Genomic DNA, 26,166 nt, shown 5'->3' with positions numbered 1-26,166 from the left:
AAAGTAATTTCAGTAAAGTGAGAGACCTCCATGAATTCTTTGCTTCCCTCTTTTCTGAAGAAGATATTCACGGGACTTCTTTTTTTAGAAGTTGTGCTGCCTGGAATATTGCTGTGGTGTGGGAAATGATGAGTAAGTTGATTTAGAAAAACATGGAAAGACTTGGACTTAAGAAGGAAAATACTATCCACCTTCAGATAACAAGTAGAAGTAAGCATAGTATAGTCTTACATATATGTGTAGATAGATGTATGTTTATAGATATCTATGTATATGTACATATCTCCATGCTTAATTGTAACCTTCTCTGGGGTAGAAGGGAAGGGAAAAAATAAAAATGCACAGTAGTGAAGTAAAGAAAACCAACAAGGAAGCAGAGAAAAGCTGGGCAGCTTTGAAAACAATGTGTAGTATTTATTATATAGGTTTTCTTGAAATGAAAATTTATTGTTTTATAATGAATCCTTTCTTCTGCTATGTACATGACAATGTTTTTTCTTTTCTCGTTTTGTGTTTAAGGTTAACAAAAAAATTACGGAAAAAATAATTGTGCTGCCATCACATTAATCCATCACATTAATTCAGGGAAATCTTTGAAAGAACGAAGGAGTGGATTCCACTTCCTTAGTTTAAAAACTAGTCTTCAACAAAGATAACTTCTGTGAGGAAAGTCAGTGTGGTTCCTGTAAAAGAAATCTTGCTTGACTAGATTATTTGAGGGAGTAAATAAGTATCCGAACAAGGGGTACTGACAAACTTAAATTTGTTGATGTTCAGAAGGTTTTGTTTTGGATTAACAGTGATTTTTAAAAGTGGTTTGTCACAGGATTGTGAGGTGTATTTTGATATACATCAGGAATTAGTTTAGGGAAAGTAAAGTAAAAAGGTAAATATAAATAAGCACTTAATTGGATGAACAAATGTGAAATGCAGTTCATGTATCTATTACATGTTATCTGGAAAAGGGCATCTATAGGTAGTGAAATGCCAAGCTGACTGAGCTAACTTGAAGGGGTGTGTGTGTGTGTGTGTGTGTGTACATACACTTTTTTTTTGGTTAGGCAGTGGAGTTAAGTGACTTGCCCAGGGTCACACAGCAAGTAAGCGTTATATGTCTGAGACCGGATTTGAACGCAGGTCCTCCTGAATCTAGGGCTGGTGCTCTATCCACTGCGCTGCTTAGCTGCCCCAAGGGGAAGATATTGAAACTCATAATGAGTGTCTTGAGAGTTTGTATGTATGGAGTGTAGAGAGAGTGTCAAATGAAATTCAGTGTATTCAGCTGTAAGATAATTCTTTTAGGGAAAAATAGTTCAAACTATTCTTGTGAGATGAGAGGTTCTGGGCCATTCCTTACAAAAATGAGCTATCAATTATTACAGCCTGTCGACTAACGCTACCAACCCAATTTGAATAATGAATAAATGAACAGTTAAGTGCTTGCTGTGTGCCAAGCACTGTGCTAAGGATCTGGGGATACAAATATAAAAAGCTCGACAGACCCTTCTCTCAAGGTGCTCACACTTGGAAGAGATAAAACATCAAAGACAGTTTATCTGCCCGGCAGATTGAATGACCTGAAAGTCCTAAGAGGTTAAGTAAAGGAGCAAATAGCAAGGCCCAGAGGTCTTTAGGTTATATTGGTAGTTAAGTTGGCAGTGTTCAGAGTAGTCTGGACAAATGGTAAGGTGTGGAGGACCTTAGGAAACAGTGGCAGAACAGATAATAAGGCCTTGTAGGCCTTCATCTCATCAGAAGATATGGAGCTGTTACCTACCATCTCATTCAAACCCTGTCAGGCATCACTGGCAAAGGAGAAGGAAAGGGAATAGGCTGCTTCCAGTGGGGAGAGTTGATGGCTCTGCTGGGGTGAGGAGAGAAGGGTTGGATGCCCTCATGTCCTTGGCACTCCCAACCAGGATGGTCTTCCATGGAATGGGGAAAGGGAAGGCAAAGGAATTAGGGCACCCCTGGTGGTGGCTACTCTTCCCCAAACCCTGCAATTCTAAAAAGCAACAAAGTGCTAAGCAGCATCAGGAGGGCTACCCTTTGACAAGAAAAAAATGTGGTTCATTCATTCAGCAGGTATTTATTAAAATTAAATGCTATGTTCATGGCACTGCTGTTATTCACTAGGCATAGAGGTAAAAATAGCACAATGCCTGAAACATACTAAACACTTAATAAGTATCTGTTGACTGACTGACTGACTGAAACAAATGAAGGGAGTCCCTTTCTCCAAAGTGCTTAAAATCATGTACAATTACAGTCTGTTTTATTTCTGCAATTTCGTCTGCTGCAGTGGTGTCAAATACCGATAGAAATAGAGTCCACTAAACTGTATATAAGGATCCTTGTAGGCTGTGTGTATACACACATGCATACACACTTGCACATGCACATACACATGTAATTTACATACAATTATATATAATATTATATACTGTTATATATATAATATTTTTTTTAATACAACAACTCATTAAAATCTGATAGGAACTATATTTCAATCTGATTTGGAGCACACTTGGAATGTTGAGGGCTTTATTTAGCTGGAAGGCAAAGTGGTCAACTGTGCCTCAGTAAAAGCACAGTGAAGCTAAAGAGAGTAAAAAGTCAGCTGAAATCGTCAAGGGATGTGAAGATGGGTGAAAAGAAATTTTTAAAATATCAGTTTTGGGAAGTGGTTGAAATTTATGGGATAGACTTGGCCAAATTTTGTTGAGCTAGGTAATTTAAAGTATCCTTCATTCTTTCTTCTTCCTCACCCCTACCATTCTCCCTGATTTTTAAAGATTGAGTTTTAAGATCAATTTCATAAAGTAACGTTTTAAACATCAGGGAAATAGGCTTACAGAAATTGTTAACCCAGGAAGTGGTACAAGTAGCAGATACAAGTAACTTTTAAAAATATTTAGATAAATTCAGGCATCAGAGAGAATAAGGAAAATTCACAAGCTCATGTTGGATTGTGGACTAATCTTTTGAATTAGTTTCCTGGAGGACAGGAACCATATCCTCTCACAGGTCCTTGAGTATTGACCAGGATTCATATTGAACCAACTTGGTGTATCTTTCTTAAGTGTTTATATAATTCATGTAACAGGAAAGTTGTTAGCAATATGCTGTTCCCCTGATCTTTGCATCAAATTCAAAGCAACAAACATGTATTACATGTCTTCTATACACTGTGCCAGGCAATGAGGTTATAAGTATGATACAAACCTGCTCTCAACTTAGGATCAGATCTACTAGAAAGAAAGAATTAAAAGAAGATCTGAATATAAAATTTTTTAATGGTTGTTTTCTTTCCTTTTAGGAGCTGATATGGACAGTGGTTCTTGTGCTCATCCTACAATTGCAGACAGAGTCTCTCCGCTCTTACCTGCCCATCATGTGACTTTGACCAAAGGCACAGGCTTGGTTCACGTAGCTCCGGCTCACGGGATGGAAGATTACAGCGTAGCTTCTATGCACAAGCTGCCCATGGTAGCATTTCTTGCTCTCTTTTTTTGAAGAGGGAGGGGTGAGGAAGAATAGCTATTTATGGCTTTTATTGAATTAACGTAATTCATTCTGACACCTTAAATTGTAGTTTATTCTGTTCTTTTTCATCTCCTCCCAGCCCTTTTGTTTATCACTTGTACTTCCCTTCTCTGGTTCTCATTTTCTGACTCTGTAAGATATGGGGGTGGAACTAGATGACCTACAATTCTTTCTAGCTCCAAGTCTATGATTTTGTGAACTATAAAAATCAGGATTTGTTCAATTTGAAATTGTTTAGTAAAACCTTTCTTTTTTTGGAACTAATTGATAAAGGATAAAGTCATAGATGTACAGCTAGAAGCAACCTCACAAACCATCTAATGTAACCCCCTTCTTTGACAGATAAGGAAACAGGCCTGGAGGGGTTAAGTGAATTGTTCCAAGGTGTATAGTGAGTGTCAGAGGCAGAGTTTGAACCTAGGTTCTCTAGTCCTTGAGTAGGTGCTCTTTCAAGGATACCGGTTGCCTTTAACTCAGTTTCAGTAAATAAGAAGGTGATATAAGAAATGAATATTTGAATATAGTTTCATTACTTCGCAGGTACTATAAAAACCAGTGGTTAACAAAATCATCTTAAGAAGAGACCCTGTCTCAGCTGTTTTAATACTTAAAGGGCATTTCCAGTTAGTGCCTTTTACAATGGAGATGGTTTAAGTGTTTTATATGTTTATTGCTTAAGTAGAAAAAGTATTCCTTTTGTAATTTCATATTTAGAAAAAAAAAATTTTAAGTAAACCTTAGTCTAGTACCTGTCTAAATTACTATGGATTTTGTCATAGTTCAGTCTGAATTATATCAGAATTTCATACTGTCACCTAGAAGGACTTTAAAAATGATCTCTTACCCCTCATTTCATAGATGAAACTTGGATCTGACATTTTTTTATTGTTTGAACTAAAACACTTTGATAGCTTTTGTTATTAAACTTCAGGTGGATACTGTAGTGCTTCAGATATTTTGTAAACATGGGAGTTTGAAGTTGTGTAATTAGAGCTAAAATTTATTCAAGTTTTCATTATAGAGCAAGAATTTATTATTATCAGATCTCATTGTTGATTCTTTGTTTACATAGTCAGATGTCTCAACAAGATGATGTCTCTTTTTTTCTTTTTTTCTTAATTTATTTTGATTTATCAACAATTACTTCCATATCCTTTTGAGTTTAAAATTTCTTCCCCTTCGTCCCCACCACCCTCCCCAAGATGGCGCCTGATCTGATATAGGCTGTACATATACATTCCTATTAAACATTTTCACATTAGTGATGTTGTAAGAATTAGAACGAATAGGAGGAACCACCAGAAAGAGAAAACAAAACTCAACAGAAGAAAAAAAAATAGCAAATAGTATGCTTCAATCTGCATTCAAACTCCATAGCTCTTTCTTTGGATGTGGATAGCATTTTCCATCATGAGACCTTTGGAGATGTCTTAGATCCTTGTATTGCTGGGAAGGGTTAAGTTTGTCAGTATTAGTCAATGTCTCTTTAACATTTTGTTTTAATTGACTAAAATGAACCTCCTAGGATTGTTTGGTGGATGAACTTGGGAATTTCACAGAAGCTGCGGGAAATGAACTTGAGAACAAGAATGTCTTTGAGGAAGGGTCTGATACTGGTCAGTATTTACTCTGCTTGTCATCCAAGCACATTCTGTGGGTAGCAGGAGCAAGTCGCATCTGTGTCTCTTTTCCTCTAATCTTTAAAGTTTTGTAACTCAAGGTGACTTTTCACTGAAGAAAGCCACACCTTTAAGTGGCTTATTTTAATTTATTTTGCCAAATGGTATACTTCTTTGTATTTTTAATTAAATCACTTAGTAGCAATGTTTTATTCACCAGTCTGTGTGACTTGACAGATTCATGGAAGAATGGATTTAATTATGAAACCCTTCTCCTTAAGCCAAGACAAGAATAAATTTGGGTGTTTGTAAAATTCCAAAAGACTTTCTAGATTGATATTGTGGAGTGACTGGTTCTTATGGTTCTATATAGCCGCTTGATCTTACCTTTGCTTTCATTTGAAGAGGCAGTTGCCTCTATTATGTGTAATGATAGTTGTTAAACCTATTATCTGCCCAGACTCTTCACTGTTTTTTCTGAAAGAGTGATCCCTTTTCTATCAGGGGTTCTACAGACCCTGACTTTTGTACCAGGGCAGTGGGTATTTTCAGTGATAGCAACTGCTAGCCCATGCTCTACACTGCTGAATAGTTGTTGGGTTTGTGTTTAGGAGGTTTTAGAGTGCTATGTGCCTTCTTATAGCTAACTTACGATTTCCTCTTTTTTTTTTTTATTAGTGATAAAGATGCTTCAATCTACAAAGAATTTGCTAAAGGAGGAGAAATTTACACATAGTTATCCCTATGACTGGAGGACAAAGAAACCAGTGATTATTCGCCCTAGCAAGCAATGGTTTGTAAAGATAGAAAATATGACAGCTACAGCCAAGGTACCAGACTTGAATCACTTTTCCTATAAAATAGGTTTGACTCCTCCTCCAGGATTATATACACATACAGTCTTTGAAGGGACATATTTCATTTGGACTGGCTTGTATGCATAGAATTGTGAAAATCTTTGAAGCTTAAAACTTGATAAGACCTTCAAGATCATTTAGTCTATAATCTTTATTTTTAAATGGTAAAACGTGGTCAAGGAGGTTATGTGATATGGGCAGTGTTGCGCAGCTAGCTTATTAGTTGCAAGATGTATAATCTTGGTCTTTTGACTCTCATTGTGCTACTACATACATAGATGCTACTACATTAAATGATAATAAGAATCTCATCAAAAGTAGCTGTTCTTTGTTAAAAAATATATAGATTAAAACTGTAGTACTTACTACATTTAACAATTATTATCTTACTCATTCAACTTGAAATTCTATGTTTCAGAAAAATTAATTTTCATTATGATTAGATAATATTTTTGAACTCTTAAGGTAAAGTTTTTGAACCATGTAGGAATATTTTTATGAAGCATTTCATTTCTAAAAACTTTTTATTATTTATTTATTTTTAGCATTCATTTTTTAATATATTGAGTCCCAAATGCTCTTCCTCCTTCCAGCCCCTCCCCTACTCATTGGGAAGGCAAGCAATATATTAGTTATACATGTGTAGTCATGACAAAACATGTTTCCATATAAACCATGTTGGAAAAAAAAAAAAAGAAAAAGACTGAAAAAAATATGCTTCAGTCTGCACTCAGAGTTCACCAGTTGTCTCTCTGGAGGTGGATAGCATTTTTCATCATGGGTCCTTTCGAATTGTCTTGGATCGTTGTATTGATTAGGGTAGCTAAGTCTTTCACAGTTGATCATCAGTACAATATCGCTGTTACTGTGTACAATGTTCTGGTTCTGCTCACTTCACTTTGCATCATTTCATATAAGTCTTCCCCGATTTTCATAGAGCATTTTAGTAGTTATAATATGAAAAGTTTTGAATTGGGGTGCTATATTGAAATTAAGACTTGGGTTTTCTAACCAAGTATGTATTTTTCAACTTTGAACATGTGGATTAGTTTGTAGGTTAGTTTAAAACAGTCTGTGTTTTGGGTACTGTTTTAAAATAGAAAAAGACCCTATTACTATTGGCCAATTCCCTGTTATTATTTTGTTCTCCTTTTGGTTTTAGGGACTTAAGCGTCTTTGACTTAGCATGATCCCACCTGAATTTGGTTAAAAGGTTAGTCTCAAATTAGGAATATAGTGTAAATGGAATCTATGTTAAATTAAACAATCATAATATGGGTCCTTACTCATTCATCCTTTCACAGATGTGTAAAGTTAAAGTAGTGTCAGAGAATATTTTTTATTCTAACTGGGGCAATCAACCTATGTTTTTAAAAGTAGGTTGAAAGCCACATAGGTTAAAAAAAAAAAGGACATTAAAAGTTTTCTTGAGACAAGTATGAAAGGTTCCCCACATTCTTCAGATTAATAGGGGGAAACCTAAAACTGTTAAATACGACAAATAATAAAAAAATATAATAGTTGAATATTATAACTAAAGGAGAAAGAAACAAAATAAGTTCAAGGATACAGAGCCACATTGGGTAGCGTTGCCATCTTGGGGCTTTTGGGGATATTGCAATTGGACACAGGCATTTTTTACAGCTAAATTCAACATTTGTCCTATTAGTCCTAAGTCGAAGGGTAATGTTTTCTTGTCTTATACCAAGAGAGAAGCTCTTAGGAAAAGATATTTGTGTCTACCTTTTTTTCTTTTTCTTTTCTTTTCTTTCTTTCTTTCTTTCTTTCTTTCTTTCTTATTTTTTTTTTTTTTTTTTTTTTTTTTTTTTTTTGTGAGAGGTAATTGGGGTTAAGTGACTTGCCCAGGGTCACACAGCTAGTAAATGTCATGTGTCTTGAGGCCAGGTTTGAACTCAGGTCCTCCTGACTCCAAGGCTGGAGCTTTAGCCACTGGGCCACCTAGCTGCCCCCTGCCTATTTTTTAAAACAAGAGTTCTTAGAAGCCTGGGGTCCACAGTTCCCTTGGAGATCCATTGATAAATTTCATGAGGTCTTTGAACTTGGAGAGGAAATTACAACTTTATTTTTACTAATCTCTAATTGAAACTTAGCATCTCCTCCAGTTATGTTTTTTTTCTTTTTTTTTTTTTTAGGCAATTGGGGTTAAGTGACTTGCCCAGGGTCACACAGCTAATAAGTGTCAAATGTTTGGTCTGAGGCCGGATTTGAACTCAGGTCCTCCTGACTTCAGGGCCGGTGCTGTATCCACTGCGTAACCTAACTGCCCCTAATTTTAAAAAAAAAAAATCGTTTTCAGAAGTGATCCATAAGTTCCACTAGACTGTTAAAAGGATCCGTGATATAAGGATAAAGAATCCTTGCTTTAAAATAACAAATCAACTGGCAACTTTAGGTTCTGAAATACTGCTTCAAGATTATACTAATTTGTTTTCTATCTTATTTGCTTTTCATAAATTTTTATAGATGTATTTTGTTTTTGTATAGTGTACGTTTCTTACTATGTCCCTCCCCCTCCCGGACAACCATACTGTATTTAAAAAAAAAAATGAAAGAAAAGGGAAAAGCAGTTGAGTAAAACTAATCAACATATTAAATAAAAGAAATTCCATACAATGTTCCATACCCATATTGTCCTGCCTCTTCAAAGAAGGGAAGATGGAGAGGTGCCTTCTCATAACTCTTCTTTGGGGCTAAGTTTTGTCATAATTTTATCAGTACTCAATGGTTTTATTGAAGTTTTTTCTCTTTACTTTGTTGTCATTTTGTATATTGTTTTCCTAGTTCTGCTTATTTCACTTTTGTATCAGTTCTTAAAAATCTTTCCATGCTTCTGTGTCCATCATATTCATCATTTTACTGCATAGTTATATTCCATTATATTCATGTGTCACAATTTGTTTAGCCATTCCGCAGTTGAGGGGCTTCTAATTTATTTCCAGATGTTTGCTGCTACAAAAAAAAAAGTGTTGCTGTAAATTTTTCAATGTTTATAGAACTTTTCTTTTTGTCTTTGACTTCCCTCGGGTATATGCCTAGCAGCGAAACCTCTGTGTAAGAAGCTACAAACATTTTAGTCACTCTTTACAAATTCCAGATTACTTTCCAAAGTGGTTGTACCAATTCTCTGCTCCACCAGCAGTTCTAAGTGTGTATCTCTCCATAACCCTATTCAATGTTGACTATTTCTCTTCTTTTGTCATCTTTGTGAATTTTCTGAGATGAAACTTCAGAGTTGCTTTGATTTACATTTCTCTTAGTAATAGTGATTTGGATTGTTCTTTCATATAATTTTTAATAGTTTACAATTCTTTTGAAAACTGTTCATATCCTTTAACCACATAGTACTAATTTGTTTTTTATGATTGAAATAGAGATTCAATTAATTTTATTTGCTGTTAATGAAGGGTGGTAGTTCTCAACCTGTTCTGTTGGTTTTGATTTAGTATTTTTATAAGTTAATGCTATAATTTGTGATAAATGCTTTATATTTCCCCTGGATTATCACTTAATGAGTTCCCCTAGTAAACATCTGAAAAAATTTTACTTAGTTTTCTTTCCTACTTTTATACAAATTTATTATTTAGCATGACCTCAGTAACCCAATTAAAATGCATTTGTAAATTTATTGCAGGACTCATTAAGAAAGGTGAAATTTATTCCTGTCTCAGCAATGAATAGTATGGTGGACACAATAGAGAAACGACCATATTGGTGTATCTCAAGGCAAAGGGTATGGGGTGTTCCAATTCCTGTGTTCCATCACAAGACAAAAGATGAAATCTTGATCAACAGGTAGAAATTTTTTCTGTTTTATAAAATTTTAGTGAGTTAAGTATTTTTCAAAAATGGAAAAAGATTTAAGCTTCATTGATCTTTATTATGTTTTTTAGAATAAATTATAGGATGTATACTTTGTTTTCTCTAGGTAAAATGTGGTAATTTTATCAAAATATTTCCTCCTTCATGGTTCCATTTTGTATAAAATTATTTTTTCCCAAAGCTAGATACTTCTGTTGCTGGAATGAAACCTATGTGTAGCAACTACCTGTTTCTTTTTAGATGACCGCACCACACTACATAACTCTAATCTTTTGCCTTTTCCATTACTCTTTTCCTTTCCCCTTAGCTTATCTATCCATAATCCTAAATTTCTGGAGCCCCTACTTGCATTGCATTGATGAGGAATTTTGATATTAAAGGTTGGAATTTTTAAAGTTTATAGTTATATGAGGTAATTTTTTCCATTGAGATTATAGCTTGAAATCAGTAACTTGTTATTTTCAAATGAGAATTGAGGACCTGGTTTTAGATTATAGATAACTGAAGGAATTTTAGAGACTAGAGCTGAGACCCCCAACCATTTTGTGAGGAAGAGGAACTCTTGATTTACCCGAGTCCTTGAGATTTCTAGTGACATTGGCAACAAATTAACTCAGTAGGATTGGGAAGAATATTAATAAAATTTCCCACCGGTGCTAGTAAAGTGAGTCCCTACATTCCCCTTCTTGGCAAATCAGGGGTTTGGTGGAAGTAGATGGCTTGGTGATCTACCAACATTTAACAGTCCTGGCTGGTGGACTCGATTCTAAGATGTTCCACACATGATTGCTGTCATTTTACCATTAATAGACTGCTTTTGTTCAATGATTGCTTTCTTCTTCCATCCTCTCACGTAGTGAATTCATTGCAAGTCATGATGGTTCTTCCTGGGGACATGAGTTCTGTCCATAACTAAGTCTCTTCTTGAACAAGGTGAAATGCTTTAAACTTTCTTCCTCTTCTCCCACACTCTTCTCTCAGAATGTGGGCCTCCGTTACAGCTTATGTTGCTCTGGCAGTATATTTTAGGGTATATTCTGGGTCTGAGCATGTGAAAAAATCTAAAACCCCTGATTTAAGAATATATTCATGGTTTTGCATGAAAGTAAATTTTAAAGAATATTAAATCTTACTAGGATTGCTATGTAGAGATTAATCCAGTATGAAACAAAAGCTTCCAAAGAGTCTTAGTCGCTTCAGGTACCAAAAGAACCTCATTGGAAATTATTATTAATAAATTATTAATAAAATAGTCTTTCAGTTCAGATACTGAAGACAAACTTGAGACTGTGCTCCAATTTATGCTCTAGGAAGATATATTTATAGTAATTTTTCCCCCTGAAACAATGTATTAAATGTGTTATTTAAACAGTGTATGAAGTCTCTTGTTGCCTTGAAAAAAAGTTATTATAAAGTTACAGTATTCACTTACTTGTGAAGTAGGTGTTTCATTTTGTATCTGGAGAAATAATAGCTATCACTTGGCCTTTTGAGTCTAACATTAAGTGGAAAAATAATAGGACTCAAACTCAGGTTTGTTATTTGCACTTAAACACATTTGCTTCTAATCCTGTCACTGAGATATTCTATTTAAAAAATAGACTATTTTCCACCTTAGAATTTATGAACTTCTTTGTCTGCTTTATAGGAGTTATGTTAGACAGTGGAAGTCAATTTGACTTCAATAACCAAAAAAAAATATGTAAATTCAAGAAATTTGAATTATAAATTTCCTTACTACTTTGGGGAAGTTCTTTTCCCTTCTTGTGTACTCAGTTTTAATAATAACAATAGTAGCTGTTATGAAAATAGTATTAGCTGGTCACATTTTTATCGTCAGCTATCTCTGCTTCCTGCTTCAGATGTTTAAGAGTAATTTAGAGCAAACCTCTGTGTAACAAAGTACTTAATAGAGTTCACAAAATTTCAGCTAAAATGTATGAATGAACTTTGAGTGCATGGTCCAAACCTTTTAGCTTCTGAACACAAAATAGCTATCTATAATTTGAATGTTCTTCTCTCCTCACTCTCCCTACGTAGATCCAGCCAAAGCTATGGGGAAATAGACATGCAACACAGGATAACCCGAGTGTCCTTCTTTCCTAGGAATTGAATCTTCTACATATGTTTTTAGCCTTTTTGACATCCTTTCGTTCCTGTCTTGTAATGCTTGAAGGCGACACTTCTTCTTTATCCCCCCTCCAAATGTCACTCAGTCATTCCTTTTGCATGTCCTATCTTAGGTGTTTATTACAGGTTACATGGTGTGGCACTTGCACATTTTGTAACTAGGTGCCAAGATGATGGCTGAAGTACACCTGCACTTTGTTGGCTGGATTCATTCTCAGTTCTAGGCATAGAACTTTGGTATATACCTGGTACTCATATAGGTGATTTTTTTTTTTTTTTTTTAGCAAACATTTCCTTTGAGTGTTTTGTGTTCCTTATTTCTGAGGTGTCTAAAATAGCTGGTATTCGTCTAGATATCGAATGACTTAATTTTTCTATTGGAAAGATGTACCGTCTTCTAGGACTACTAGGACATTGTTATCTCTAGGACTCTGCATATTATTAGCCAGCTTAATACATACTTCACTGAAAGCCTTGTCTTAGACACTTTAACTTGATGTTTTAAGGCAGGCCTGCACAACCTGCAGCCCACGGGCCACTTGCAGTTCACGGGCATGCCAAAGGATTTCAAGCTACCCACAAAAAAATGTAGAAGATGTTTCCCTCTATGTTGTTTGTGGACAGCCCACATATTTTGGTGGGCCGCACCTTGTGCAGGCCTGCTTTAAGGTTTACAAAGTGCTTTCCTTACCAGTTTCTCAGTTGATCCATATAGGCCTTTGAAGCGTAGGTGTAAGAGGTATAATTATCCTTGTTTTACAAAGGAAATAGCTGAGACTCAGAGAAAATTGCTTTTATTTGTCAAAGGATGGCACTTAGAATTTTATAAACTGGAATTCAATACCTTTTATAAATTATTCTGCCTTTTTTCTTTTTAAATAAGTTAACTTATTTTACATAACCAATTTACAGTTTATAATATGTGCCACCCACTGCCCAGGCCCCCAATGAACAACAATGAAAAATAATGAAAAATGAAAATGAAAAATAAAACCATCACTATAAATATACGTAGTCAAGTGAAACAAATTCCCACATTGGCCAAATCTGAAAAATGTATGTGTCCCTTTGTATTTTAAGTTCATAATCTCTCTGGCAGGAGGTGAATGGCATGCTTCATCTTTAGTCTTCTGGATGCATGTTTTATCATTACTTTGATTTAGAGTTCTAAAGTCTTTCAAAGTGGTTTTTCTCTATAATGCCATTATATAAATTGCTCTCCCTAGTTCTGCTCTCTTCACTCAGTTCATTAAAGTCTTCCTACTTTCCTCTGAAACTGTCCATTTTGTTGTTTTCTATGGCACAATAATGTTATGTTACATTAATATACCGTAATTTCTTTATGGTATTCCACCATATAATCACCACCTTCATTTCCAGTTTTTGTTACTTCCAAAAGAACTGAGCTCTTGCTCTGTTCTCTCTCTCCCTCCATATACATTTACATGTATATATGTATATGTATGTACATATGTGTATATGTTGGAGAGCACATATCTGTCCTTTTAATTTCTTTGGGGAATAGATCTTAGTCTTATAAATTTGAATCTGTTCCTTATATATCTTAAAAATGAGGTCTTTATCAAAAAAATTGATGCAAAGGTTTCTTCCCCATTTACCAGTTTCCCTTCTAATTTAAAATTCCATTAGATTTGTTTTTGCAAGAAACTTTTATAGTTAAAGTTGTCCATTTTATCTTCTGTAATCTTCTCTGTCACTTGTTCAATCATAAACTCTTCCTGTAACTAAAGATCCAAAAGATAATTTCTTCCTTGTTCCACTAATTCATTTATGATATGACCTTTTGACATGTAGACCATGTATCCATTTAGAGCTTATCTTGGTGTATGAGATGATGAGAAACCCAATTTCTGCCTGAATGCTACACATTTTGGGGGGTTTTTTCAGCACTGCTACTCTATTTCCTTTTGTATGTCTTGTACTTTATCTGTTGCACTGATTGATTTGTTTTTTAACTAGTACCAAATTATTTCCATGATTATTGCTTTCTAGTAAAAGTTTGAAATCTGGGACTGATAGATCCCTTCTCCACCTGCCTTCCAATTTTTTTTTCGTCATTAGCTAGAGATTCTTAATTTTTTATTTCTTCAAATGGATTTGATGATGATTATTTTCCTTTTTGGTCTGTAAAATATTCTTTTGATAATTTGGTATAGCACTGAAAAAGCAGTTTAATTTAGAAAATGCCATTTTTATTATATTGGCTTAGTCTTCAGGAGCAGCAGTTAATACTTCCCTAGGTCTTTATTTCTATAAAAACTTTTAATAGTTGGATTAGTATAGTTCCTTGATCTATCTTGGTAGATGGAGTCCCACATATTTTATAGCTTCTTTAATTAGTTTGAATGAAATTTTTCTTTCTAGTTCTTCCTGCCTTTTTTTTTTTAAAGGGTGGAGGTATACAAGAATGCTGATGATACATGATTATTTTATATTTTGCAACTTTGATGAGTTTATTGTTTCAACTAACTTTTTGGTTGACTTCAGGATTTTCTCAGTAAATCATCATTTCAATAAAAAGCAATTGTGTTTTCTCCTTGCTTATGATTATTTCCTCAATTTCTTTTTCTTGTCTTATTGCTAAGAGGCTGAAAAAAAGTCAGTTTAAGTCAACGGATATTAAGTGCCTATATTGTACTTGGAGTTAGGGAATTTGCCTTTGGTCATATGTCTGATACTAAGTTTCTCCTAACTCCAAGACCAGCACTATTAACAGTATGCCATGTTGCCTCTCACTGCTAAGAATAAATTCAAATGATTATATAAAGTATTTTTTAGTTTACAGAATGATAGAAAAGCTGCATCATCAAAATATGGCATAATGTTTAAATTTGGCACATGAGAATTTTAGCTCTGTTGAGACTTTTGTAAATAAAGCAAATAAAACTCCTATTGTTTATGTTGTTCACTTGTGTCCCACTCTTTGTGGCCCCATTTGGGATTTTCTTAGCAAAGATAACAAAATGCCATTTGCCATTTCCTTCTCCAGCTCATTTTGCAGATGAGAAATCTGAGGCAAACAGGGGTAAGTGATTTATCCAGGGCCACATAGTCCAAGGTCAGATTTGAAATCAGGAAGATGGCTTCCTAATTCCAGGCCCAGTTTTCTATCCACCTCACTACCTAGCTACCATTATTACTACTACCTATAAAAACTTGCAAGTCAGTTACTTTATTTTTTCTAGTTTAGTGTTTGATTATTTATGTGAAAACAAGTATACCATACTTAACTTAGATCATTCTTAAGAATTTCTTGTATTCCCTGCAAAGTACTGTTGTTGTCAGGTACCTCTTTATATATTAGTTTTCTTCTCTTTTTTGAAATATTTTGTATTGTTACTCCTTTGTGAGGTGATTGTGCCACCTAGAGCAAGAAGGTGCAAATGTCAGTGCCCTACCCAAATATAATCATCATTGGATCATAAATGTAGAACTGGGAAGCATCCCATCTAACCCTCTCATTTTAAAAATGAAGAAATGAAAGCCCAAGGAGTTTTAAGGGTAGTAAATATAAGATGTGAAATTTGAACCCAGGCACATTGTTGTATAGACACTTGACGGGGAAGCTGTTCTACTATAACATATAGAAAACCTGTTTAAATACTGCATCGTAATTAGGCAGTTTTCTTTAAAGGGATATTGTTTATTATTGTTTATAATCACCAGTATTAGGAAAATGTTTTCAGGATATCTCCATGTGAAAATGTAGTTTACCTTTGTGTAAATAAATTGAATGAATAGGTATTTTTTTAGTCTTTTGTCTCTGATGAGGAATGTGGGCAGGGTGATCATTAAAATGAACATCATAAAGGTGAAACAAATGAAAGCTTTCATTAGCCTGAAAAATTCAAGTGAATTATCTTTGGTTACCAATATTCTTTTACTGGTGGTTATGAATTTTATTTTTAAATTTTCTTTTTTACACTGTAGCTGCCTTTAAGTTGTCTATATGATACTGACAGGTTTGTAGTTTTGCAGCAGCGCAGACATACAGAACATTGGCCTACAGAAATGACAGACAAACTTAAGTATACTATCTGTTAATTCATAGGTCATTTTCCTGTACACTATTTCTTACTGGTAGCAACAATTCCTTCTTCATTACTGTAACACTTAAATTCAGGGAGGCAAAAAATGTTACTTGGTATTCATTCGTATTTACATGAGATACATTGTAGAAAATAAACTGAATAATATTTTGTCTTTTGTACCCCACACCAGCCCCTGCCCTGTCCGCTGTCCTCTTGCACCTAAATTAATTGTGTGGAGCCAGATGATTCTTTTCTTCTTTATACAGTAGTGTGCCAGTGACCATCAGGAGTAACTGTGTCTCTACTGGAAGTCAGCATAGTCTATGTGGAGTTGCTGTTACATTTGATCAGACTGATCTCCTCTGCATGATTGATTTTCCTCTTTGGACATATATTTGGACAAAACTGGGAAGTTACCTCTATGGATACATATCAAATCTTTTAACAAAAGAAAATATTGATTTAGTTCATGCCCTGACTTTAATGACTGATAGACATAAAATACTTAAAAAAAAATTTATTTTGGGCATGAAATCTACATTCTTATCATTTGCATTTGGTGTGACATTATTTTTCCTTCTACATAGGCAGTAGTAGCTTTCAAAGATTATAATTACACATTTTGATATAGTGTGAAATTTTTGTCAGGTTATTTTGTTTAAAAAGTTTTTAAGATCATTTTAACAAGATAACATAAAAAAGGGACACATTCTGTGTAAGGAGTAAATAATGATTTAATATTCAAAGTTAAATTGATAAATATATTTATGCTTTGCAATTTTCAAATTTTTTTCCTTGCTACTAAGTCAACAACAATGATTATTTTGTAGGAAATAATTTCTTTTATTTAAGTTTAATATCAGTGTCAATGACCATAGTTGCTAAGTAAAGCATTTGTTTCCTGAAAAACTAAAATGACATTGAAATATTCCAGAAATTTAAAGTATAATTTGAAAGTTTTCTTTGGTTACCATATAATCTTGTTTATCTTAATTTTTAAAGTGTTTTTTAGTTGGAAATTATAGATTTCTTTCATGGGTTTTCTTGTTTAAAATTAAATTTCCGTTTAATAAGTTGTCTTACAAATATAGGTCTAAAATTTATATCACAGAATTTTATTCATGGTACTTCATTCTGAACTAGGACTCATCTTATTAATTAAGTTCATAACATAGCCACTTACCTCTTTCTAAATAAACTACCTCGAGAAGTTATTTAATATTCCCCTGTAAATGAAAAATTATCATCTGGTCTTTACTCTTTCTACTTGTGAACACAAAGAAACTAAGAACTCTGAAACAGCAATAGTTTCTTTATTCCTTAGTAATCATAATGCTAGAAAGTCAAATAAGCATTCAGTACAATCAGTATCAAAGGTCAGAATGATTGGTGTGATGTTAGCTTGGATGACCTCATGGCTTTTTGCTATTTGAAACCTGCAAGTAATACATAATGCAAAGTTTTAGATAAGGTCTGTGCATACAGAGGAAAGTTTTATGATGGGCTTACTGCTTTATGAAATGAATTATTTATATAAACAGCTAGATTGCATAGTGATAAGTAGGCTTTTGCTATCTTTATCAAAGATAATTTATACTATCTTAAGCTTATAAATTATTTGTTAAATGTAAGCACAGAATAATAAAATAAAGAAAGAGCCTTGGAATTATGAAAGAAAAATTTAAATTTAAGGTGTATGTTTTAAAGCCATGAATAAATAAAGGTTTTTATATGTAAATATAAATGCTTAAGATCTCAAAATCAAATAGGCTTGGTAAAAGAACTATTATTAATCTGATTATCTTCATATTTTATGATTATTCTCTGAGGTATTCAGCACTAATCAGATTTTTCTATGAAATGGTTTTTTTTTTACTAAGATGCCTTTTAGATGCAATAAAAACATAAAAATTTGGTTAATAATTAGTAAATATGTAAATATTTTATTGTTTTTTTCACCCAGATTATACACATGTAGTAACAAAATTTACAAGCCGTTTTCTTGATAATCTTTGTCTTCTCTTCATTGACACCAACTTGTTTTCTTCAAGTAAAATTTTCTTAAGGAAAAATGTACCACTGTGTTTATTTTTAGAGTATGTTTTAAATGAACTAGGGGGGAGGGGTAATGGAGAGGGGAAGAAGCAAAGGAAAAGCCTTTTTTACCCTCCAAAAATAGTTTATGTAAAATACTCCTGACAGGATTGCTGGTTTAGAACTAAAAGGCCTAAAGAATTTAGAGATAAAGAAACTGAAACAAATTAAATTCCTATCTCATATATAAAAAGTAGCAGAGCTGGGATTTGAATCCAGGTTCTCTGACTTTAAATCCACCACTTTTCCTACTCTACTAATAGTTCACTTTAATTATTATAATTTAACAAACATTTATTAACTGTCTGCTATTATTGAGTAATTATATATTTCTAGATACTCCTCCAGACTACTTATTTTAGTGTTTTGCATAAGGAAGATGGAGTAAAAGTGTAGTTAACTGAAATAGGTAGCATTAAGAGGTAGTCATTAGAGAAAAACCTGGAACAAAAGAAATAAAGGAAATAATTAATTGACCAAAATCTGTGATGACTGAACTTCAAAGATAGAAAAGATATGATTTAGGAATTATGAATTTTTAGACTTTTCTGTTACCTTTAACTAGTCTTTGTTTTAGTGTTATCAGTTATGTATGTGTAAAGTTAGTAGTTATTTCCATTTTCTGTGTTGCATATATCATAAAGCATATGTTTTTAAATTTTAGTAAATAAAATTGTTTAAAAAATATGCTGCGTGAGAAAGGTAGAATAAAGATGCAATTGACTGAACTAGGTAGCGTTAACCAGTTACCCTAATGTCAAACCTAATATAATTCACTTTCTGTCATTTGGTATTTATTACAGTGGACTGAGAGTATATGTGTTTGGATAAGTTTTTTTTTTCATTTCTGATTTGGGTATCTGAAATGTATTGTGAATTTTAATTATGTGAAAGAATTCTCAGTCTTAGATTAGTGCCACATCTGGAATATGGTAGATAGGTATCAAAATATCAGGTTAATTTAAAATGAGGAATAGGTTTCTTCTGTAGCGCCAAGCTTAAAGATGTTGCAGATTAAATTTCACAAAAGGGTAAACTGAGGCACTTCTGAGCGAGATAACATTTATTAACAGCGGCATGTTGCCAGTTAATAAATGAGCAATGGCTTGCCTTCATTTATGCCAAAGACCCCAAGCAAAAGAACAGTTCCCCTTATATAAGTTTTGAGTAGTGCAGAACAAAGAACAGAACAGGGTAGATGACATAATAGGATTGAGGGCAGCATGACTGGTTATAGGGCTCAGGTGCAGGGAGCAATGTGCTTTTTTAGAAGTTAGTCCAGGTGCAACATGACAGGCTAGACATTCTTGAAGGATAGCTTGGTGGTATAAAAATATTAGATCTGACTTTCTTGTGTTCACATGCATCCAGTTAAATTCCTTGAGACAAAAATATATTAGTGATTAGTATGAGAGCTGGAGAAAGAAATGGCAAACCACTCCCATTCTTTTTGCCAGGAAAACCCCAAAAGGGGTCATGAAGAATCGGACATGAATGAAATGACTTAACAATAACATCAACAAAACTATTTTTTACATTGAAGAAATAGATGATAAACCTTTTGTTAGGAAGGCTTTCTGAACTTAATTATACTCTTTAAAAGGTCATAGTCACAGCCTTTCCAGCTTAGTGAAAAAGTCTCCAGAATTTGGCTGGGTCTCCAATAGCCTGAGATCAGCTGCCTAACTCTGTACCACTGGACATAATATTTAATTCAACAGAATCTTAAGTAAACTTCTATCATTTATCAGATTAAAAGGCACTAGTCTCCAAAGGACCAAATGTATTTTAACATCTTAGTCAGCATGGGGAACATAGGAGGCTCCCATCAGGACCAGGGATAGTTTTCAGACCTGGTAGCCAGCCTAGGGCACTGGGCCTTTTTCAGAGGCATAGATACCATCCAGAAATTTTCCTTTATTTATTTGTTTGTCTCTTTTTCTTGCCTGGTGCATCAAGGTGACTGAATTTGATACAAGTTTGACTTCATTTCCTTCAAGACTTAACTCATCTTTTTGGACTTGAGGAATGGCATGAGCAACATCTGGTCTCATGAGCACTCTTTGGATCTATTTTTCATCCAAGAATTTTCTAATTTCAACAGATGAGTCATTTTCTTGAGTACATGCAAGGATGTCACCTTGACCCCCAAACTCAGGGCAACTCTTCTGGTCATGTTTTGCACAATTACAAATTGTGCAAACTGTTGCAAATTCTTTTCAATTTCCTTGCTACTTGTCATTCATGAGCCTTTTTTTTTCTTCTTTGTAAGGAAATCGAGTTTAATATTGGTATTGGTGGAAATACCTTTACTTGATTCCTCTGGGGCCCTTCACAGTTAACTGTCCAGACCTTCAGAGGGATGTTAGCATTTTCTAGGCTATTTTGTCAGTTTGGTTTCTTAGAATGGTCTTTTTACTTGTGTGTTGGTCAAAGAGCACTATTCATTTAAAAGATAAGGAAACTGAAGATAAGACAGGTTCAGTGACTTGCTTAGGGTCACAGAGCTAGTAAGTGTTTGAGACAGGATTTCAACTCAGGTCTTCCTGACTCCAGGCTCAGCACAGAATCCACTGCACATATGATTAAATGTAAATTAAGTAGTATGCGCAATTAAGCTATTAGAAAGAGGAGATGACAGAGTTGGAGGGGCCAGGAAGAGCTTATGGAGGAGGTAAGAATTGAGGTGGGCCTTGAATATGCAGGGTTAGGTCAAAGAAGTGGGAGGCATTTCTTGGATGGAGTGGGGCAGGAGGAATTGAGCGAGCAGTAGGGGGAAAGTATGAATCAAGTTAGTTTATTTGAGGGACAATGAATGGATCAGTTTGGCAAGATTAGGAGATTGACCTTTAGAGAGTATTGGGAATTAAGAATAGAAAAATGGGTTGGGGCCAGATAGGAGACCTTGAATACCTGAATATTAATCTAGTTGGTTTTTAACAGGAAGGTGACTTGATGAAAGTAGTATTTTAGGAAGAGAAATATGTCAGTTTTGTTTGGTGAGAGTATGTAGTGAATGTAGGCAGGAAGATGGTTTGGAGGCTTTTATATTGTTCCAGGCAATAATCTTGACAGTTAGCTGTCTCCAGACCATTATTCCTTGTTTCATATCCCCAACCAGCTGTCCCTGACCATTTTCTTACATCAGCACACATATATATCCCCTTCTACTTTGAACCATTTTTTCTAGGAACTTAACTAATAGATCCATTGCTCTTTTTTTTAACATTTATAGTGACGTCTTTTTTTTTTTACATCACCTAATTTCCCCCAGTGTCGTTTCCCCTCCCCAACCCAGAGAGCTATCTCATATAACAAATAATATTTTTTAGTAATCAAAAGAAAAAGGAGAGGGAAAAGTCAGCATAACTGATCAAAAAAGTCTGAACATATGTATAATGTACAAAACTTGTGGATCCCTAACCTCTGCAAAGGGGTGAGGTGGGAGTGTTTTGTCATAATCTCTTCTTTTGAGCCAGACTTGTTCTTTATAATTTTGCAGCATTCACTTTTTTGGGGGGGTGGGAGTAGTGGTTCTTTTCATTTACATGCATATTGTTTTCTTAGTTCTGCTTCACTCTACATCAGTTCATGTGGATCTTATCCTATACATCACATTTCATCATTTCTTATAGCACAGTTATATTCCATTACATTTGTGTGCTGCAATTTGTTTTATTTGTTGTTGTTGTTGTTGTTGTTTTTAAGGCAATTGGGGTTAAGTGACTTGCCCAGGGTCACACAGCTAGTAAGTGTCAAGTGTTTGGTCTGAGGCTGGATTTGAACTCAGGTCCTCCTGACTTCAGGACCGCGCCACCTAGCTGCTCCTAGTGTACTGCAATTTGTTTAGCTATTCTGCATTCAGTGAGCATCTACTTGATTTCCAATTCTTTGCTATCATAAAGAGTACTACTATAAATATTTTGGTGCATATATATAGGTACTTATCAGTGCCCTCCTTGGGGTATAATCGAAAAAATAGAATCTCTGGGTCAAAAGGTATGGATATTTTAATCACTTTTATTTGTATAATTCCAAAGTGCTTTTCATGGTGGTGGTGCTGGTTCACAGCTTCACCAGCATAGCACTATTGTGCCTGTCTTCCTTCAAACCCTCCATTATTGATTAATCTATCTTTTGTTACCTTTGCCAATTTGCAGTGTAGAAGATGAAACGTTAGGGCTGTTTTCATTTGTGTCTCTCTTATTAATGATTTGGAGCATTTGTTTATGTGGTTGTTAGTAATTTGCTCTTATTCTTTTGAAAACTATTCATACCCATTTATTGGAGAATGGCCTTTGTACCACTGCTTCTTGAAAGGGTGTGTCATTTTGTTTCCCTTTAGCTCCATTTATTATCCTTATGCTTTAGTAGACTCAAACACCCTATTTACAGCCCCTACTCTTCTATATATATAGCCTCCCACTTCTAGTATACAAATCCCTGAAGATAGGAGCTCTCACTTTTGTATTTCTATCCTTTCCATGTGGCACATGTTAAGTATTAAATGCTTTTGGTTCATTTCATTAGAGGTGACTAAAACGTTTTTAACCTTTTAATTGATAGAATGATAATTCCTTTAAAAATAAGAAAATTTTGGAGGATAAATTTAGTTTTGTGGAAAAGATTGAATAATAGGTTTGTTTCTGAAATGTGTTTGAAGTAAACTAGTGTCTAGTAGCCTATAGTTGTAGCTGCATAACTGGAGAGGTCAGTTTGGGGTTGGAAATAAGGCATTTTTTGTATCATTTCTTTTTGTTATTATTGCTTTATACCTTAGCTACAGTAGTTACTTCACTGGCTCTGATTGTTTTTTTTCCTTCAACAGCCAAACTATCGAGCATCTTGTTCAACTAGTGGAAAAACATGGAAGTGATATCTGGTGGACTCTTCCTCCTGAGCAGCTTCTTCCTCAAAAAGTCTTAGCTCAAGTAAATTTATAATTGCAAATGTTGAATACAAAAGATCTTGGGGGTGATTTTTTTTTTAAGCTTAGTAATTATTTTATAATGTAGTTTTTAAAATGTGCTTAATATAGTTAATAAAATATAAAAATATAAGAAAAACATAATCTAGACCTAAGATAGGGTCTGTATGCCTGGAACAGGATAGAATTTAATATAGTGGTTTGTACAGTGTCACTGTATTAAGGCAGTGAGATATAGTGAGAAAAGCATTGGCTTTGGAGTCAAAAAGACATATTCAAGTCCCAAATCTCAAGGTTTCTAGCACTCTGCTACTCGGCAAGTTGTTTCACTCTTGAGCCTCAGTTTTCTTATTTGCAAAATAGGAATAATAATACTTGCATGACCTACTCTCAAGGTTGTGATGAAAAAAGTGCTTTATAAATGAAGGCTGTGTATACATTTCTGCTGATATTAATGACCTGAAGTTCAATTTTAAACTGTAGTGTATCACAAATACTTTTATTTATGTTGGAAGTTGCTCAGAGTTAGTGGAAATAACACTTGAACTTTGCTGGATTCAAATAAGAATTAATTGGAAGTACATAATTGTTTGTATTAGCTTCTCTGAAATATGGGAAAGTATTTATTTTTAGTGAAATAATAATGCCCAGACATGAGCTGAGATTATGAATATTTATCTAATGGCTATAGAAATTACAGTCATTTAAATATTTATTTAGTACTTATTATATGCAGTGCTTCAGATCTTTGAAAGTACTCTCCCAAACAATCCAGGCTGCTGTCCACCTCTTCAGTTCTGAGACTAGCTCATCATCTGTCTGCAACAATTAAGATATATACGCTGATAGGTTAACTTGGTGCATGTCTGATTTAAACATGTACTGTAAGACTTGAGACACAAAGAGAAAAATTTGAAAGAACTCATTTGTTGGCTGTAAGTTGAAGGGTTTGAGGCTTAGGATTTCTAAAGTCTCTTCCAATCCTTAAATCAATGACTTTATAATCCCAAGCCCCTCTCTGACATAAGATTTTTTTTTTTTTAAATAGATACCACTAGTAAAGCAGGTAGCCTAAAGGACAATGGAGAAGACATATACTAGGTATAAGTAGGCTGAAGCACAGAACCAGTTATGACTTCTGTGTAAGAAGGAAATACCTAATTGTAAAGACTTTAAAGAAATATATAATTGGAAAAGGAAGTGGTAGGAAGTGTTTAGGTATTGAGAACAAGTGATGGATAGCTCAACTCCTAACGAAGAAGATTTAGAGGATAGCCTCCCTGGTATTGGGTTGGTCTTCTATTGAGAAGTTATGGAAAGGCATGGGCAAGGATAGATACCACAGGATGGGAAGGCATGGTTGACTTGTGATTTACACAAATAGAAGGCAACCTTATAACTTGATTCCATCAAAGAATACAATGTATAGATCCTGGGATAAATAAAAAGAAACAGGCTCTACCTCTAATAATTTATAGTAGAAAAAAATAAGATGTACATAGATAATGTTCTAATTTGATTATTCAGGTCTATATGAGAAGCATGAAATGTTATGAGATCAAATGAAAGAAATCATATCCAGCTTATGTATGTGTTACAAGAGAAGGAAAAAAAAAAGAAAGGAAAGCTTGATTTTATTTAATGCCTGGAATTTTTTGTAAGTGCTTTGAGTGTTTTAATAGTTATTTTAGTATACATAGATCTAGCATAAGAAAATTCAGTGACAACTGAAGTATTAAGTTTTTCTGAATTTAGTGATATTACCTATTACTTATTTGTACTGTGTTTTTGTAAAATTAAAATGCTTTTTTTGCTTATATCTCATTAGCTTGGTGGTCCTGATACATTGGAATTTGTGCCAGGTCAGGATATCTTGGATATCTGGTTTGAAAGTGGAACTTCATGGAATTGTGTTCTTCCAGGTATTAAATAGAGAGAATGTTATATATTATGCCATCATTGAAAGGTTTGAGATTCAAAAAATGTGGACAAACTCAAAACCTATAATGAATTTCCTATTTTTAAAAATTAGAATGTCTTAGAGTTGTAATATAATCCCTGATTTTTACCTGTTAGCAGTATTATACTGATGGAGGTTAAGTAACATATTTATAGAGCTAGTCTATAGCAGTACCTAGATTATATATAATACAGGTCTCCTGTGGACCATGATTTCTCTATACTTCACAACTTTCTTTTCCTTTTTTTTTTTAAACTACAAATACAAGTATATAACTTAATACTATTCTGTGCTTAGTTAGTTATTAGACAAATAAAGGGGAGGGTGTGTTTTCCTAAGGTAACTAAGCATGAAAAGACAAGGAAAAGTGGTTATTTGTCCTCTGTTCTTGAAGAGTACAATGACATCAGGAAGGTGATGCTATGACTTGCAAGTAAATTGGATTTACGTGAGGGAAAGAGCCTAAATAAATAGTGATTCTGAGTGGTTACACTTAAAGATTTTAGTTTTTTCCAGAAAATTTAAACTGTTTAGTTTTTTTTCCCCAGAAATGTCACTGATAAGCAATGTCAGAATTTAAACCTTGCTATCTAATATTTTCACATAGTACCTTTGTTTCCAGAATCATTGTTTTAAGAGGCCTTTGCTAGTATGATTTAGAAAAATATTAAATGTTCAAAGAGGCACTCACATTTTCCCAAATTATCTTGAAAATGCAGACAAATAGAATTGCACAATTTAAGCCTCAGCATGAAGAAGGGTTTCTTGTAGCCATTCATGGGAAGGTATACTTAACATTCAAAAAAGTGTACCTGATGTGAAATAGTAGTTATTAATACTATTTCAGAAGCTCAGTGACTACTTCAGCCTTCCTGAGAATTACTTCTGTTAATACCATTATTAAGTGATTTCTTAAACAGTCACACATAACTAAAGTCCTTACTAAGGATAGTACATGTAAGTTAAAATCAGGGCTCTTGATTGGTTTGAAATGAGATGAAAGCTGTGTCACTAATATTCTTAATTACTTTACTTTGCTAATAGATGAAGTTCAGTCATTGCTGCTTCTATAAGTACTTGTAGAATAATTATGCCCACTCTTAACCTAATATTTAGAGGATTCAAGAAGTAGAAAAATTCA

At 34.0% G+C, this 26,166-nt stretch overlaps 1 protein-coding gene across 1 annotated transcript in view; it reads left to right on the top strand.

The window, feature by feature from the left end:
- LOC114049892 (isoleucine--tRNA ligase, mitochondrial-like) overlaps positions 1 to 26,166 on the top strand; it is an 80,547-nt gene that overhangs the window by 27,266 nt on the left and 27,115 nt on the right. Inside the window, exons 9-14 of the mRNA XM_027871341.1 lie at positions 3,320 to 3,489; positions 5,072 to 5,162; positions 5,844 to 5,995; positions 9,675 to 9,835; positions 22,967 to 23,069; positions 24,894 to 24,987. Coding sequence (XP_027727142.1) covers positions 3,320 to 3,489; positions 5,072 to 5,162; positions 5,844 to 5,995; positions 9,675 to 9,835; positions 22,967 to 23,069; positions 24,894 to 24,987 — 771 coding nt within the window. The remainder of the gene's footprint in view (positions 1 to 3,319; positions 3,490 to 5,071; positions 5,163 to 5,843; positions 5,996 to 9,674; positions 9,836 to 22,966; positions 23,070 to 24,893; positions 24,988 to 26,166) is intronic.

Source organism: Vombatus ursinus, unplaced genomic scaffold (assembly GCF_900497805.2).
Source record: "Vombatus ursinus unplaced genomic scaffold, bare-nosed wombat genome assembly UNPS02014798.1, whole genome shotgun sequence".
Classification (NCBI taxonomy): domain Eukaryota; kingdom Metazoa; phylum Chordata; class Mammalia; order Diprotodontia; family Vombatidae; genus Vombatus; species Vombatus ursinus.
This window is presented reverse-complemented; position numbering and strand designations above follow the sequence as displayed.